The sequence below is a fragment of the Alosa pseudoharengus genome, unplaced genomic scaffold, assembly GCF_046254945.1.
Source record: "Alosa pseudoharengus isolate Yale_2024_CS ecotype anadromous, Long Island Sound unplaced genomic scaffold, YU_APseudo_1.1 YU_APseudo_1.1_scf_21, whole genome shotgun sequence".
NCBI classification, from domain to species: domain Eukaryota; kingdom Metazoa; phylum Chordata; class Actinopteri; order Clupeiformes; family Clupeidae; genus Alosa; species Alosa pseudoharengus.
Window position 1 is genome coordinate 21,373,733 of NW_027468674.1, and position 16,634 is coordinate 21,390,366.

At 40.0% G+C, this 16,634-nt stretch overlaps 1 protein-coding gene across 1 annotated transcript in view; it reads right to left on the reverse strand.

Annotated features, from left to right (window-relative positions):
- Positions 1–492: 492 nt before the first annotated feature.
- The window catches only part of LOC143138257 (transmembrane protease serine 9-like), a 33,356-nt gene continuing 17,214 nt past the window's right edge, over positions 493–16,634 (reverse strand). Inside the window, exons 4-15 of the mRNA XM_076298756.1 lie at positions 6,619–6,781; positions 6,149–6,417; positions 5,794–5,939; positions 5,322–5,562; positions 4,662–4,824; positions 4,196–4,464; positions 3,841–3,986; positions 3,369–3,609; positions 2,619–2,781; positions 1,320–1,588; positions 975–1,120; positions 493–777 (exon numbers count right to left, since the gene is read on the reverse strand). Coding sequence (XP_076154871.1) covers positions 493–777; positions 975–1,120; positions 1,320–1,588; positions 2,619–2,781; positions 3,369–3,609; positions 3,841–3,986; positions 4,196–4,464; positions 4,662–4,824; positions 5,322–5,562; positions 5,794–5,939; positions 6,149–6,417; positions 6,619–6,781 — 2,501 coding nt within the window. The remainder of the gene's footprint in view (positions 778–974; positions 1,121–1,319; positions 1,589–2,618; positions 2,782–3,368; positions 3,610–3,840; positions 3,987–4,195; positions 4,465–4,661; positions 4,825–5,321; positions 5,563–5,793; positions 5,940–6,148; positions 6,418–6,618; positions 6,782–16,634) is intronic.

Consider the following 16,634-nt stretch of genomic DNA (forward strand, 5'->3'; position numbering starts at 1 on the left):
TTATGGCACACGGAACCAGAGATGAATCTTGAATAATGTATTGACAATGCAGCCAGTTTTCTGTGTTTTTGACAGTCTGCACTACCCTACCAAACTGTTATGGATGAGGAGAGAAGCCTGTGCTTTCAATGATGGCTGAGAAAGAGGCTTTGTTTGAGTTTTTTTAATTTGTATAAGCTGTCTTTGGTAATACATTGGAGGTTGATTTTTTAATAATGTGATCCATGTTGATCAATTTAAGTATGTTGCTGATAGGATATTAATAAATATGAAACAGTTAGTAAGTTGTTATATTAGCAAAATTGTATTTACTTCAGGATATATTTTACAGGAGAATGATATTTAGTAATAAACATAGCATATCATAAATGCATCATTACTACATGCATCATAGAAATGAAAGAAATATACAGATGCTATATTTAGCCAATACATTACTTATAATTCAGAATGTTAAAGCCCTGTGCTCCTGTTATAAACAAGGATTTCCAATCAGTGGAGAGGGAGGAGGAGAAAAGACAGAAGGATGTAGAGGCAGAATGAGCATTTGACTTTGGTCCCACTGGAGGGAACAGGAAGCAGTGGGGTAGGGGTGATGACTTGCACGAAGCCTGGTGGGTCACTGCTGATGTGGGATTTGATCCAGTCCTCATATCGAGAGACCCTGGCATAGACCGCAGGTAGGTTAGGTCGAGCACAGCCTATCCCAAAGCTAACCACCCCAGACTGGACCCACACAGAGTCCTCTTTGTTGACCATTGGACCACCTGCGTCACCCTGTTGAAAGGAAATGAAAATGTGTGAAAATTGTCTTTCTGTTAATCTATGTGCTGATTTGGGAGAAAAGTAGCCTATGACTCAAGACCAAAGTGTATTGTTTCACAACAGAAATATTGATGCAATCGTTATAGGGTGGTGCATGGACCGGGTTAATCATTCCAACAGATCAGTAATGTTGGAAGAAATCCAGATACCTGACAGGGGCCTTTTCCTCCTTCACGAAGGCCAGCGCATATCATGTTTTCTGTGATTTCTGTAGATGTGAAGAGCTCATCACACACTTTGTTATCAACCACTGGAACTTCCACTTCCTGAAGAACCCCTGGGTACAGAACAGACTCTGAAAGAGCAGAGATTGAGAGAGCAGGGAGGAGGACAGCAGTCAAAGAGTTAAGTATAAGGGGACAAGTTGAAATAATTACTGATGATGTTACAACAGTACTAAAATAGTTAGTGATTGGCAAATAGTGCTCAGTTTTGTGAGATTGATAAAAGCAAATGCATTATTCACATATTATAAGAACAGCAAGAACTGTCACCTCCTTCTTCGATGGTTCCCCAGCCAGTGACCCAGCTGTCTGTTCCCTGGTGGAAAATGCTGCCGCTGGCCGCCAGACAAACAGGTCTGATGTAGCCGCTGAAGGAGACAGCACTACTCAACCGGAGCAGAGCCATGTCATTCTCATATGTGAAGGCATTATAATTAGGATGTCGAATGATCTCAGCTACGGTTCTAGACACTAAATTTGGGTTAGAACCGTACAAGGACTGTCGACCCAGACGGATAGTCCACCCACTTGTGCTGGCACTGAAGGGGGAATAGATGAACAGGGAGAACCATTAACTGGATGTAATTGTCATGGTGTACAGTCATCACAAGTCTTTCCCATCTCTGTGAAGTTGGCACCGCATATGATGAAAATATGAATAAATTTGTTTGTGCACATTTGTGCAGGCAAAATAAAATTTGTGCACAAACCGTCTTAAAGATATTAAACTTTAACTTGTTTGACTCAGCATCCCATTAACAACCCAAATGACTCCAAAATAGTTGTAATCATTTGTGGATGTTTGTTTAGTCAAAATAAACATGTGTGCATCATTCTTTCTTATGTTATTAAAGGAATACTCCTAGGCCCCATTTATGTTAGATATGCCAAGTTCAAACTTTCGTTTGAGAGCAAAATTATGTCAATTGGTGGAGTTTTGAGCAAGACTGTTGTTTGCATTAGCAATGAAGTTCTAGAAGACCTCTACAATGGAAGTATGCGGGGCAAGCTAACACGTCAAAAAACAAGCGCTATTTTATACCATTGACAATGCTCAAAATATAATTATACTTTTGTGATAGTGTGGTGAATGTCCCTACTATAGACAAGCCAAAGTATTGTAAACTTTGAAAGATGATTACAACTATTTTGGAGTCATTTGGGTAATAAGGGGATGCTGAGTAATATCATTCAGTAAGCAAATAATGTTCAATAACTTGAAAAATAATGCTGCACAAATGTTTATTTCGCCTGCACAAACATGCACAAGCATTGCACAAATGATTCCAACCATTTTCAAGACATTTGGGTGTTAAAAGGGTGCTGAGTGACCCAAGGTCACTTAACAAGTTAAAGTTTAATATCATTAAGACGGTTTGTGAACAAATCTTTACTTTGCCAGCACAAAGCAAGTATGGATGTACAAACAAATCAAAATACTTTAATTTACTTTACAGAGGTGCCTTTCCCTGCTTTCATAAAGTCAATGAAAACATTGACTGTTGGTGAATATGATCAATAAGGAGCAACAAACCTGTACTGTAGAAGAAAGATGCAGTGGCCCCTCACCTGCTGAAGCACTGCACAGCAGACAGCACCCACTCCTTGTTGATGAGGGAGCCTCCACACACGTGACCGTAGGGTCTCTGAAGGCTGACCTGCCAGGGCCAGCTCCCAACAGAGGCATTTTGTCCTCCAACTATCCTGCTGCTGAGAGGAGCTGTGCCACAAACTACACAGAAGAGGAGAAACGTAACTTTAATGAAGACTGTAGTAACAAACTGTCACTACCACTGTACCAACTATTTTCAATTCTTTGTATGACCAGTGCATGTAAAGAAATTGACAATAAAGCCGACTTGACTTGACTATTTTGCCGAAAGGAACTGCGGCACAAACTAGACACAAAATAAGTGACTTTGTTGGCAACTCTAAAATCTGTTCATCTTGTCTTTGCATATTAATTTAAATTACTAAGTGAGAGTTTTGTGGTTAAAAAGAGTCTGGCTATGGATATATGGTACAAGCATACATGTTGTAGTGAGGAAATCTTTATAATGTTATACTTTATATTCAGATAGTTTCAAGTGTAACATAAATAGACTGTCAGAGTCTGACTATGTTTTGATATCTGGACAAAACTGTTGGGACTCACAACAACTTGTCAAAAACAGTTTGCTACACACTACAAACACACTTGCTAAGACAGTTCATCCAAAAGTTTCATAATTCTTGTGAATTGTGTAGTTGCAACCACCATGATGAGCAGATTAGGTCTGATTTGTATCATAATGTTTTGAATAACTGAACCGCACTTACTGTCTCTGCTGTTCGGTGTGTTGGCTGCAGTGGAAACGGGAAGCATTGGGGTAGGGGTGATGACCTGCACGAAGCCTGGTGGGTCACTGCTAATGTGGGAGTTGATCCAGTCCTCATAACGGGAGACCCTGGCATAGACCCCAGGTAGGTTAGGTCGAGCACAACCTATCCCAAAGCTAACCACCCCAGACTGGACCCACACAGAGTCCTCTTTCATCATCATTGGACCACCTGAGTCACCCTGTTGAAAGGAAATGAAAATGTGTGAAAATTGTCTTTCTGTTAATCTATGTGCTGATTTGGGAGAGAAGTAGCCTATAACTCAAGACAGTAACCTAATCAATTGTTGACCAGTTCTCAAACCAAAGGGTATTGTTTCACAACAGAAATATTGATGCAATCGTTATAGGGTGGTGCATGGACCGGGTTAATCATTCCAACAGATCAGTAATGTTGGAAGAAATCCAGATACCTGACAGGAGTCTTTTCCTCCTTCACGAAGTCCAGCGCATATCATGTTTTCTGTGATTTCTGTAGATGTGAAGAGCTCATCACACACTTTGTTATCAACCACAGGAACTTCCACTTCCTGAAGAACCCCTGGGTTTGGAAGAGGCTCTGAAAGAGCAGAGATTGAGAGAGCAGGGAGGAGGACATCAGTCAAAGAGTCAAGTATAAGGGGACGAGTTGAAATAATTACTGAAAATACTGATGATGTTATGACAGGACTAAGATAATTTGTGATTGGCAAAATAGTGCTCAGTATTTTGAGATTGATCAAAGCAAATGCATTATTCACATATTACAAGAACAGTAAAAACTGTCACCTCCTTCTTTGATGGTTCCCCAGCCAGTGACCCAGCTGTCTGTTCCCTGGTGGAAAATGCTGCCGCTGGCCGCCAGACAAACAGGTCTGATGTAGCCGCTGAAGGAGACAGCACTGCTCAACCGGAGCAGAGCCATGTCATTCTCATATGTGGAGGCCGCATAATTAGGATGTAGAATGATCTCAGCTACGGTTCTAGACACTTCATTTGGGTTAGAACCATACAAAGACTGCCGACCCAGACGGATAGTCCACCCACTTGTGCTGGCACTGAAGGGTAATAGATGAACAGGGAGAACTATAAACTGCATGTAATTGTCATCGTGTCATGTGGTCCAGGTACAGTCACCAGAAGCCTTGCCCTCCTTTCATAAAGTCATGAAAACATTGACTGTCTGCTGATGAATACGATCAATATAAGGAGCAACAAACGTGTACTGTAGAAGAAAGATGCAGTGGCCCCTCACCTGCTGAAGCACTGCGCAGCAGACAGCACCCACTCCTTGTTGATGAGGGAGCCTCCACACACGTGACCGTAGGGTCTCTCAAGGCTGACCTGCCATGGCCAGCTCCCCACAGAGGCATTTTGTCCTCCAACTATCCTGCTGCTGAGAGGAGCTGTGCCACAAACTACACAGAAGCGGAGAAACGTAACTTTAATGAAGACTGTAGTAACAAACTGTCACTACCACTGTACCAACTATTTTGCCGAAAGGAACTGCGGCACAAACTAGACACAAAATAAGTGACTTTGTTGGCAACTCTAAAATCTGTTCATCTTGTCTTTTCATATTAATTTAAATTACTAAGTGAGAGTTTTGTGGTTAAAAAAGAGTCTGGCTGTGGATATATGGTACAAGCATAAATGTTGTAGTGAGGAAATCTTTATAATGTTATACTTTATATTCAGACAGTTTCAAGTGTAACATAAATAGACTGTCAGAGTCTGACTATGTTTTGAAATCTGGACAAAACTGTTGGGACTCACAACAACTTGTCAAAAAATTGCTAAGACAGTTCATCCAAAAGTTTCATAATTCTTGTGAATTGTGTAGTTGCAACCACCATGATGAGCAGATTAGGTCTGATTTGTATCATAATGTTTTGAATAACTGAACCGCACTAACCGTCTCTGCTGTTCGGTGTGTTGGCTGCAGTGGAAACAGGAAGCAGTGGGGTCCGGGTGATGACCTGCACGAAGCCTGGTGGGTCACTGCTGATGTGGGAGTTGATCCAGTCCTCATAACGGGAGACCCTGGCGTAGACCCCAGGTAGGTCAGGTCGAGCACAGCCTATCCCAAAGCTAACCACCCCAGACTGGACCCACACAGAGTCCTCTTTCATCACCATTGGACCACCTGAGTCACCCTGTTGAAAGGAAATGAAAATGTGTGAAAATTGTCTTTCTGTTAATCTATGTGCTGATTTGGGAGAGAAGTAGCCTATGACTCAAGACAGTAACCTAATCAATTGTTGACCAGTTCTCAAACCAAAGGGTATTGTTTCACAACAGAAATATTGATGCAATTATTATAGGGTGGTGCATGGACCGGGTTAATCATTCCAACAGATCAGTAATGTTGGAAGAAATCCAGATACCTGACAGGAGTCTTTTCCTCCTTCACGAAGTCCAGCGCATATCATGTTTTCTGTGATTTCTGTAGATGTGAAGAGCTCATCACACACTTTGTTATCAACCACAGGAACTTCCACTTCCTGAAGAACCCCTGGGTTTGGAAGAGGCTCTGAAAGAGCAGAGATTGAGAGAGCAGGGAGGAGGACAGCAGTCAAAGAGTCAAGTATAAGGGGACAAGTTGAAATAATTACTGAAAATACTGATGATGTTATGACAGTACTAAGATAGTTAGTGATTGGCAAAATAGTGCTCAGTTTTGTGAGATTGATAAAAGCAAATGCATTATTCACATATTATAAGAACAGCAAGAACTGTCACCTCCTTCTTTGATGTTTCCCCAGCCAGTGACCCAGCTGTCTGTTCCCTGGTGGAAAATGCTGCCGCTGGCCGCCAGACAAACAGGTCTGATGTAGTCGCTGAAGGAGACAGCACTGCTCAACCGGAGCAGAGCCATGTCATTCTCATGTGTGGAGGCATCATAATTAGGATGTAGAATGATCTCAGCCACAGTTCTAGACACTTCATTTGGGTTAGAACCGTACAAGGACTGTCGACCCAGACGGATAGTCCACCCACTTGTGCTGGCACTGAAGGGGGAATAGATGAACAGGGAGAACCATAAACTGCATGTAATTGTCATCGTGTCATGTGGTCCAGGTACAGTCACCAGAAGCCTTGCCCTCCTTTCACAAAGTCATGAAAACATTGACTGTCTGTTGGTGAATATGATCAATATAAGGAGCAACAAACATGTACTACTGTAGAAGAAAGATGCAGTGGCCCCTCACCTGCTGAAGCAGTGTGCAGCAGACAGCACCCACTCCTTGTTGATGAGGGAGCCTCCACACACGTGACCATAGGGTCTCTGAAGGCTGACCTGCCAGGGCCAGCTCCCAACAGAGGCATTTTGTCCTCCAACTATCCTGCTGCTGAGAGGAGCTGTGCCACAAACTACACAGGAGAGGAGAAACGTAACTTTAAACGTTGTATCAGCGATAGCGGGGATACGTCACTTCTGTTGATGTTCAAACAAAACAGAGAGCTAGCTCGCTACTCCCTCCCCCTCCTTCCCGTGCAATTAAAACTCTCCTAAACGCGCATCTTGTCGGTTATTGGTTGAAATAGGGCCTACTTAATTTTACCTTTGAGTGGGTTGCCAACCATTGTTGGTAGCCATTGTTTTTGTGTACAGATCTCGGAGCCTAGGCTGCCTACAGAGACGCGTTTTTTTGACGTCCTGCTTATGGGGCAGACAGCTAGTGGATCATTAGGAAAGATTAGATGAATGTGATCATTCATGTTTGTGCCTTTTTTGGGCCTGAAATCACTGATACAACCTTTAACTCATTGAGTGCCAAAAACGTAATATTACGTTTTTCCTTCCCATGCGTTGAGTGCCAAAAACGTAATATTACGTTTTTAGCTTTTTTTTTAAATTACGAAACTAGACACTCTAACACACCTTATTATGTGATTTTGGAACTCTGTGATGAATGGAAATGAAATATATGACGATCGTGAAACTCATGAAAACGCACAATCTGGACATTTTATCTGGACATTTTATCATAACTCGGTTGCCGCTTTGTTAAGTCAAGTCAAGGCAAGTTTATTTATATAGCGCATTTCATACACAGAGGTCATTCAATGTGCTTTACATAAACAAAACCAAACAATAATAACAAAATATAACCGCAAGCGGTGATTTACGGGGTCCGAGCAAAACGAACATGATAGCATAGCTTTTTAGTTTTACATATGCTTTGATTGTTTGGGCACAATTGTTCAAAAGAAACGTGATCGGATTTCAGTTACCGGATTTCAGCTATCGGATTGGATCAAATCTTGAAAATGGGTTGTTCAAAGGGAAACAAGGATCCTGAAATTGGATTAGATCACATAATCTATTCTTGGTTTTGATCTGGATAAAACCTTCACTTTGTGTCGTTCAAAACTTTTGAGTTGGATTGGAATAAATTTGATGCATAAAATTAGGATTACCCTGTGCTGTAACATTATAGTGTGCTAACCTCCACAACCCAACAGTATTCTAACAATACTTGATTCTACAGGACTATTTATTTGTTGTGGATAAGATGAAGGGTTTGATAATGGAAGGCAGTGTTTCCCACAGAATTGAATTGTATTTGTGGTGGTGGGTTCTGTGTCGGAGTCAATAAGATAAACAGCGTATAATTATACAGTTATACTTGCCTTGCACTACAAGTCCATATTGACAAGTAGCTGTAATGCTGTAATGTTATAGTGTGCTAACCTCCACAACCCAACAGTATTTTAACACTAATGCTTCAGGTGGGATTTGAACTCTCAACATAAGGATGACCAGTACAAGGCATTATCCCACTAAGCCACTGTCAATCCTACATCTTTGCCAGTCACATTCACATGGTGAAAATGTGTATTGGTAAACACACAAGAAAAACTCCAAGTATACATTTGACAATAAAATGAAGGGCTTTCCTGAAAGAGTACACCTGAAAACGTTTGGAAATTCTGGGACAATTAGACATTTGTAGAGAAGAACAGTAATGGATGAAATATAAATATGATAGACTTAATGATGAAGGAAAAATAGTAAAAAAGAAGTTCCCCTATATGTCTTCGAGTGTGTCGGCATTCTGATTCTTGGCAACTAATGAGTGTGAATGTTGATTGCCTGATGTCATTCAGGTGCTGTTCAATGGTGTGACTCTTCAATAACCAATAGCATGTGCATCTTGAGCCTAAAGCTCTAGCAGGATTCGAACTCTCAACCTAACAAACACCAGCACTAGGCATTATCCCTCTGAGCCACTAACAATCCGACATAATAGGCAGTCACATTCACATGGTGAAAATGTGTGTTGGTAAACACACAAGAAAAACTCCAAGTATACATTTGACAATACAATGAAGGGCTTTCCTGAAAGAGTACACCTGAAAACTTTTGGATATTCTGGGGCAATTAGACATTTATAGAGAAGAACAGTAATGGATGAAATATAAATATGATAGACTTAATGATGAAGGAAAAATAGTAAACAAAGAAGTTCCCCTATATGTCATAGAGTGTGTCGGCATTCTGATTCTTGGCAACTAATGAGTGTGAATGTTAATTGCCTGATGTCATTCAGGTGCTGTTCAATGGTGTCAATCTTCAATAACCAATAGCATGTGCATCTTGAGCTTCAAGCTCTAGCAGGATTCGAACTCTCAACCTAACAAACACCAGCAGTGTGTAATGAGTGTGAATGTTAATTGCCTGATGTCATTCAGGTGCTGTTCAATGGTGTGACTCAGAAGGCTCAATGGTATGGAGTGATGACACGGAGATGGCAGGTTTCGGTGCAACACAAGTTAACTTTATTTGAGTTTCAATTCATCTGTTCTTTTGTTCTTTACTTGTATGTGTGCTGCATCAAAGAGGAAACAAACAGAAAATGGAGTAATCAGTGAAATGGGGTAAATCAGTACAGATCCCAACTCACAAACAAACCAATTGACATTTGAACAATAAACTGAAATCATATGGCTATATAAGGTACAACTAAACAATACTTGACATCCCAAGTCAACCAACATCACCTAATCATCTCTCACATGGGACTCCAACACACCAAACCAACAAACAAAGACCTTAACTTTACACATGATGGCAGAGCTACTCTACAAACTGATAAACATCACAAAAGTCATAGTGAGGGTGATTAAAGTGATGACTTACGTTAACTTAAAGACGCACACAGAGCAGGACACACTGGAGTGCTGGGTTGAGATGAACAAAAGAGCGAACTGAGGGCGAGCAAACAATTTATCCTGGTCTGAGCCCCTGCTCCGGAGCTACAGGGTTTCCCAGCAGGTAAACTTTGGAAAGATTTGCAAAGATTTGGAAAAGATTTTTGAAAGACTACAGTCTCAGACCCTCTCACATCTAAAGACAAGTAGTAGAGTTTTAAGTCACAGACTATGATTTTGCAATGACTAGGGATCTTGCAGGGTCACTATTTACAAGACTGCAACACGATTCCTTTAAATTATTACCCATTGTGCAATAGATAAACAGGAACTGAAAATTATAGCCTACTAAACTCAAAGTCGTATTTTCGTGTTTCTGCAGCATTGTTTCATGCGTGACATCCTTAACCGATATAGAGTTGTTCTGTCAAGTGGAAGAGCCGACTAAATATGTATAAGAAATGACAAATATTATAAGAATAACAAATAATTATAGGCTACAGCTTATAATTATACAGTAATACTTGCCTTGCACTACAAGTCCATATTGACAAGTAGCTGTAATGTTATAGTGTGTTAACCTCCACAACCCAACAGCATTCTATTATAGTATGCTAACATCCACAACCCACTAATGCTTCAAGTGGGATTTGAACTCTCAACCTAAGGATCACCAGTACAAGGCATTATCCCACTGAGCCACTGTCAATCTTACATGTTGGCCAGTCACATTCACATGGTGAAAATGTGTATTGGTAAACACACAAGAAAAACTCCAAGCATGGAGGGGCGATTAGACATTTGTAGAGATGAACACTAATAGATTAAATATAAATATGATAGATAAATATGATAAATATGAAGGAAAAATAGTAAAACAAGAAGTTCCCCTGAATGTCATAGAGTGTCTCGGCATTCTGATTCTTGGCAACTGATGAGTGTGAATGTTGATTGCCTGATGTCATTCAGGTGCTGTTCAATGGTGTGAATCTTCAATAACCAATAGTATTCGAGCTAGAGCCTAAAGCACTACCGGGGATTCGAACCCTCAACCTAACAAACACCAGCACTAGGCATTATCCCACTGAGCCACTGACAATCCTACATATTGGGTAGTCACATTCACATGGTGAAAATGTGTGTTGGTAAACACACAAGAAAAACTCCAAGTATATATTTGACAATAAAATGAAGGGCTTTCCTGAAAAAGTACACCTGAAAACTTTTGGATATTCTGGGGCAATTATACATTTATAGAGAAGAACAGTAATGGATGAAATATAAATATGATAGACTTAATGATGAAGGAAAAATAGTAAACAAAGAAGTTCCCCTATATGTCATAGAGTGTGTCGGCATTCTGATTCTTGGCAACTAATGAGTGTGAATGTTAATTGTCTGATGTCATTCAGGTGCTGTTCAATAGTGTGAATCTTCAATAACCAATAGCATGTGCATCTTGAGCCTAAAGCTCTAGCAGGATTCGAACTCTCAACCTAACAAACACCAGCACTAGGCATTATCCCACTCTGCCACTGACAATCATACACATTCAGCAGTCACATTCAAATGGTGAAAATGTGTGTTGGTAAACACACAAGAAAAACTCCAAGTATACATTTGACAATAAAATGAAGGGCTTTCCTGAAAGAGTACACCTGAAAACTTTTGGATATTCTGGGGCAATTAGACATTTATAGAGAAGAACAGTAATGGATGAAATATAAATATGATAGACTTAATGATGAAGGAAAAATAGTAAACAAAGAAGTTCCCCTATATGTCATAGAGTGTGTCGGCATTCTGATTCTTGGCAACTAATGAGTGTGAATGTTAATTGTCTGATGTCATTCAGGTGCTGTTCAATAGTGTGAATCTTCAATAACCAATAGCATGTGCATCTTGAGCCTAAAGCTCTAGCAGGATTCGAACTCTCAACCTAACAAACACCAGCACTAGGCATTATCCCACTCTGCCACTGACAATCATACACATTCAGCAGTCACATTCAAATGGTGAAAATGTGTGTTGGTAAACACACAAGAAAAACTCCAAGTATACATTTGACAATAAAATGAAGGGCTTTCCTGAAAGAGTACACCTGAAAACTTTTGGATATTCTGGGGCAATTAGACATTTATAGAGAAGAACAGTAATGGATGAAATATAAATATGATAGACTTAATGATGAAGGAAAAATAGTAAACAAAGAAGTTCACCCTATATGTCATAGAGTGTGTCGGCATTCTGATTCTTGGCAACTAATGAGTGTGAATGTTAATTGTCTGATGTCATTCAGGTGCTGTTCAATAGTGTGAATCTTCAATAACCAATAGCATGTGCATCTTGAGCCTAAAGCTCTAGCAGGATTCGAACTCTCAACCTAACAAACACCAGCACTAGGCATTATCCCACTCAGCCACTGACAATCATACACATTGAGCAGTCACATTCAAATGGTGAAAATGTGTGTTGGCAAACACACAACATCAAGAAAATTCCTAGCATACATTTGACAATAGAATTAAGGGCTTTATAAAAAAGAGTACATATCTGAAAATGTGCACTGTTAATGGTATCCACCTAATGATGGTTGTATGGTTGTTATCCAAGAAAAAAAAATTACTCATATAGGAATATAGGTGATATAGGAGAAATGGGCTGAGTGGTCGAACTTTATTGGCCTATATCTCTGAAATGGAACAACGTATCCAAATTATTTTGATAACTTTTGTGAGGCTTTGTCTAAACATTGTCTGTGAGAATTTTGGTGAAGATTTGATAATTTTTGAAGCCTGTGAAACTTTTTATGATGTTTGGCTTTTCTCTGAAATTGTGGCAAAAGTAAACATTTTTAGAGCATAAGACCAGGGTGAAAAAGATGCATCTGAATGTAGAGATTAATATGATGAAATAATTTTGAGTCTAGGTGAATCTGGTAAGGAGAAATGAGCGTTTTTGACAAGAGCGCCACCTTTGGGTGCAGTACCCCAAATTTGGGTTATGGGTAGTGGGGGGTACTGGTAACAATACTTGAAAATGTCAAGTTTCTAGGACTTACGGTTTATAGGAATATAGGTGATCTAGGAAAAAAGGCCTAAGTGGTCTAACTTTATTGGCCTATATCTCTGAAATGGAACAAAATATCAAAATTCTGAGTGATAACTTTTGTGAGGCTTGGTCTAAACATTGTCTGTAAGAATTTTGGTGAAGATTCGATTATTTTTGAAGAGTGTGAAACTTTTTATAATGTTCGGCTTTTCCATGAAATTGTGGAAAAAGTAAACATTTGTAGACCATAAGACCAGGGCCAAAAAGATGCATCTGAGTTTAGAGATTAATATTCTGAAAGAATTTTGAGTCTAGGTGAATCTGGTAAGGAGAAATAAGCATAATTAACTTTTTTTTTTCAATAGCGCCACCTTTGGGTGCAGTACCCCAAAATTTCAAGAGTTTTGGAGTTACGGTTTAGGCTGCAGTATGACTTTTACAGAATTTTGGCCAAAAAATGAACGGTACAGAAACAATAGGGTTCCTGCAGCTACGCTGCTCGGACCCCTAATAAAAGCATAGAAGGGCAATAAAGGCCACATGGACTACAAACGAACTACAACGTGACGACAAAAATGATGACGAGCCTAACTGGGCAACTCTGTTAGCAAAATCTAGCCCCATTCCAGCCTATTCCATGTGGCCTTTCATGTCCAACAGTTTTAATGTGAACTTGGGAATTTGCCCTTTTTATCACTTGAAAAGCTGCATATCTTTCTTTCACGAGCATCTTCCACTATATTTTAAGCAAATACAGTTGTTTGTTTAGGATTAGTGAGTGTATGTTTTAACCTTTGTTGTGGCATCCGTGTTTGTCACACATTCGATGGCAAAGCACTTGAACACTTGCTGTCGGAAAAACAAAGTAGCCATGGGGGCGGTCCTTGTCATTCCGAGGTGCTCTGAATGCACCCAGAGTATCTTGTGGGCACAATTCAAATTGTGCTCTCGCGAGAACTCTGGATTTCCAGGGTAGCTTGACACTACCTTACATGGAGACATATTTCACGTTAACAGTGGAGATGTTAAAACTATGCTAAACTATATATGCAAAACTATAGCGTTTGGTAAATGGAGATGCAGATCATCTCCCTAATTAATTTCTTTGCGCAACAGCCCACATTATGCGCTCACTCCAGCGAGACGAGTGAAATAAGTGTAGGCCTATCTGTCATCGGCATCGCCATAGGCTATTTGCTACGATATAAGCTACTGTTAGGCCTACAACAAGTCGCGATTTATTAGGCTATCCAATCGCTATGCTGTTTTCATGAACATTGCAGGAATCCACTTCATTCACCTACCCACGAGTGGGTCAGTTTCACTTTCGCAAACACGTATACACATTGAATGAGCACTCATAGCGTACCACTTCCACCTAATGTTATGCCTCTATATTTTATGAATTAAGAAGTATTTATTGATCAGGAAAACATTTAGTTTATTTTTCTTTCGGTCCGCGGTTCCATAACACCATTCAGTTGTGCCGCAAATTAACAGACAGAAGCACCGGGCATAATCTAGCCTAAATCCATGGCAATTTTTTTTTAAATCCGAGGGCCCCCATTGGCTGAAGGCCCCTGTGCACGTGCACACTTGGCACAAGCCATGATCCGTCCCTGTGTACACGCAGCCTTACAACACTGTTTACAGCTCTTCGAGTCACGGTAAAATGTCATTTTTGGTACATAGCTAATTTAGATACATCTATGGTGTGGGTGGTTGCGTTTCTTTAGGAGTCCGCCGTCTTGGTTTGTATAGAAATGGATATTAAGTGACACACGCAAGACGGCGGAAATACGGGACCGACGGTAATAGGGGGAGTTCCGATAAATATTTCAAGCTGATTTTTCCCCCCAAAAAACTCCTCTATCTTGAGTGAAAGCCTTCAAAGCAGTCAGGACAGAGTGAGACCTGACATGTGACACAGATGAATCTGGTCTTCCTTTGGCACCTCTCAAAGTGCCACCTCATGGCATTCTTGATGGGTGCACTTCTTGGCCAGTGCTGCCCAATCCCATACCGCACCTCATGGACAGTATTCACCTGATGCCTTCTCTTTGGAGTCCCAGCATTGATGAGACCTTGTGCTATTGACGCTTTGAAACTCAAAAGATCTGATTTTGCTGTTGCATTTTTTCTCTGGTAAAGGCACCATGCATTCACACATACCAGATCCAAAAAATGGAAAAATATGCGCATGTACCACCTCTTATTTTTTCTTCTGTTGGCATTAGTAGCCAGGCACTGGTCCACCAAATCCACACCATCCATGTGCGTGTTGTAAGGCAACAGAAAATGGTCGAGTGATTTCGATCAAGGTAGATTCTGTCTTTTTCCATCTGGTAGCTTTGTCCTCTGGATGTTGTCCTGCACATTTTGACTCTATGGTCCAGGCAAAGTAACTCATTTTGGAGCTAAAAATACAATTAATTGTAAAAGATTTTTTTTCAGCATAGATCATTTCTATGAGGTGTCCAGAACAACATACTAAAAGTCCTAAGAAATCCTAGTTGAGGAAATATGTTTAATTCTCATCAATCCAAGATGTGTGCCAGGGCCCAGTTCCCCAAAAGTATCGTAAGCCTAAGAGCATCGTAAAGTCCCTCTTACGAACATCTTAAGATTTGCTGACTGTTTCCCAAAACCATCGTAGCTTTAGAGCGTCGTGAAAATACTCGTAGATCTACGAGTGCTCCAGAGTTCTCGTTATCAGCTAAGAGCATCTTAACAGGCACTTCTCACTGAGATCACCAACAGGACATACAGGGAAATTACAAGTTAGAATACATTAACCAACTTACATTCCCATTCTTTATTGTGTTGACTTGTGATGAATCAGAGTTTAGCGTGCAAAATAGCGTACATTTAAAGGCCGTGATAATGTGATTAAAAGCGGACAAAAATGCAATCAAGTTATGAAATGAGACGTTGCCAGAATAGTCTATATTATTATAGGGCCTATGAGATAAAAACAGAATAGTCTATATTTTATTAGGCCTATGAGATAAAAACAGAGAAAGGAACATGTGGTTTAGTCTGTGCTGCGTCAAAATATACTGTAGGCTTATATGTTATTTAATATTTACACATTTCCTCACTTTCTTAGCGTACTCGACCTCTTTCTTATCTTCAAACGTCTTCTTAAGTGACGGTATATAGCAGGGGTATTCAATTAATCTTCAGCGAGGTCCAGTTACGGAAAATTTCCTCAAGCAAAGGTCCGGAGCATCATAATGTTTAACGTGCGTGTTTAGGCTATGTATAGGGTGATATCAGCTAAATTGGGCCACTTTTTGGTAAATCAGTTGGGAAAATAATATAATACTATATATGCCTTTTCCAAGTGTTTTTATGATTACTAATGACTGTTTTTGATAATTTTGTGTTGAAATTATGTCATAAAATATAATTATTTAGGCCCTACAGTTCTTGAAACATCAACTGTGCCAACTTTTTTTGCATAAGCAGTTTTAGGTAAAATGGGCCAGCATCTAAGGTAAAATGGGCCAGCTGTTTCAGGTAAGCATTCGGCCAGTCAAAATGCAAAGGGAATGGTAATTTATCATCAATTTTAATTTCAAAACACAATATTTATATGTGCCATTAAAAAAAACACATTTTGGGTGCAAACTCACATATTCAAATGTGCAATTAAAAAAGACCTTTTTGGAACAGCACAGATCAGTGAATAGATCAGTGACAGATCAGTATGTGTGTGTGTGTGTGTGTGAACAACACATTTTGAACGAAATGCGCAAATTACAAAAATTCATACAAAACTGGTAACTGATATATTAAAAATTAAAACATTGATATCATTATTCTCCTCTCTGCTTGTCTCCTCTCTCATCCTTCCTCCTCTCATTTCCTCTCTCTTTCCTACTCTCCTCTCCTCTCACTTCATTCGCATTTGCCATACTCACTGTAAATGTCAACCACCATTATTACTGGGGGAGGCGGCGGGGGTCATGGTGAGTGTGTGTGTGTGTACGTGTGTTTGTGTCCGTGCATGTGT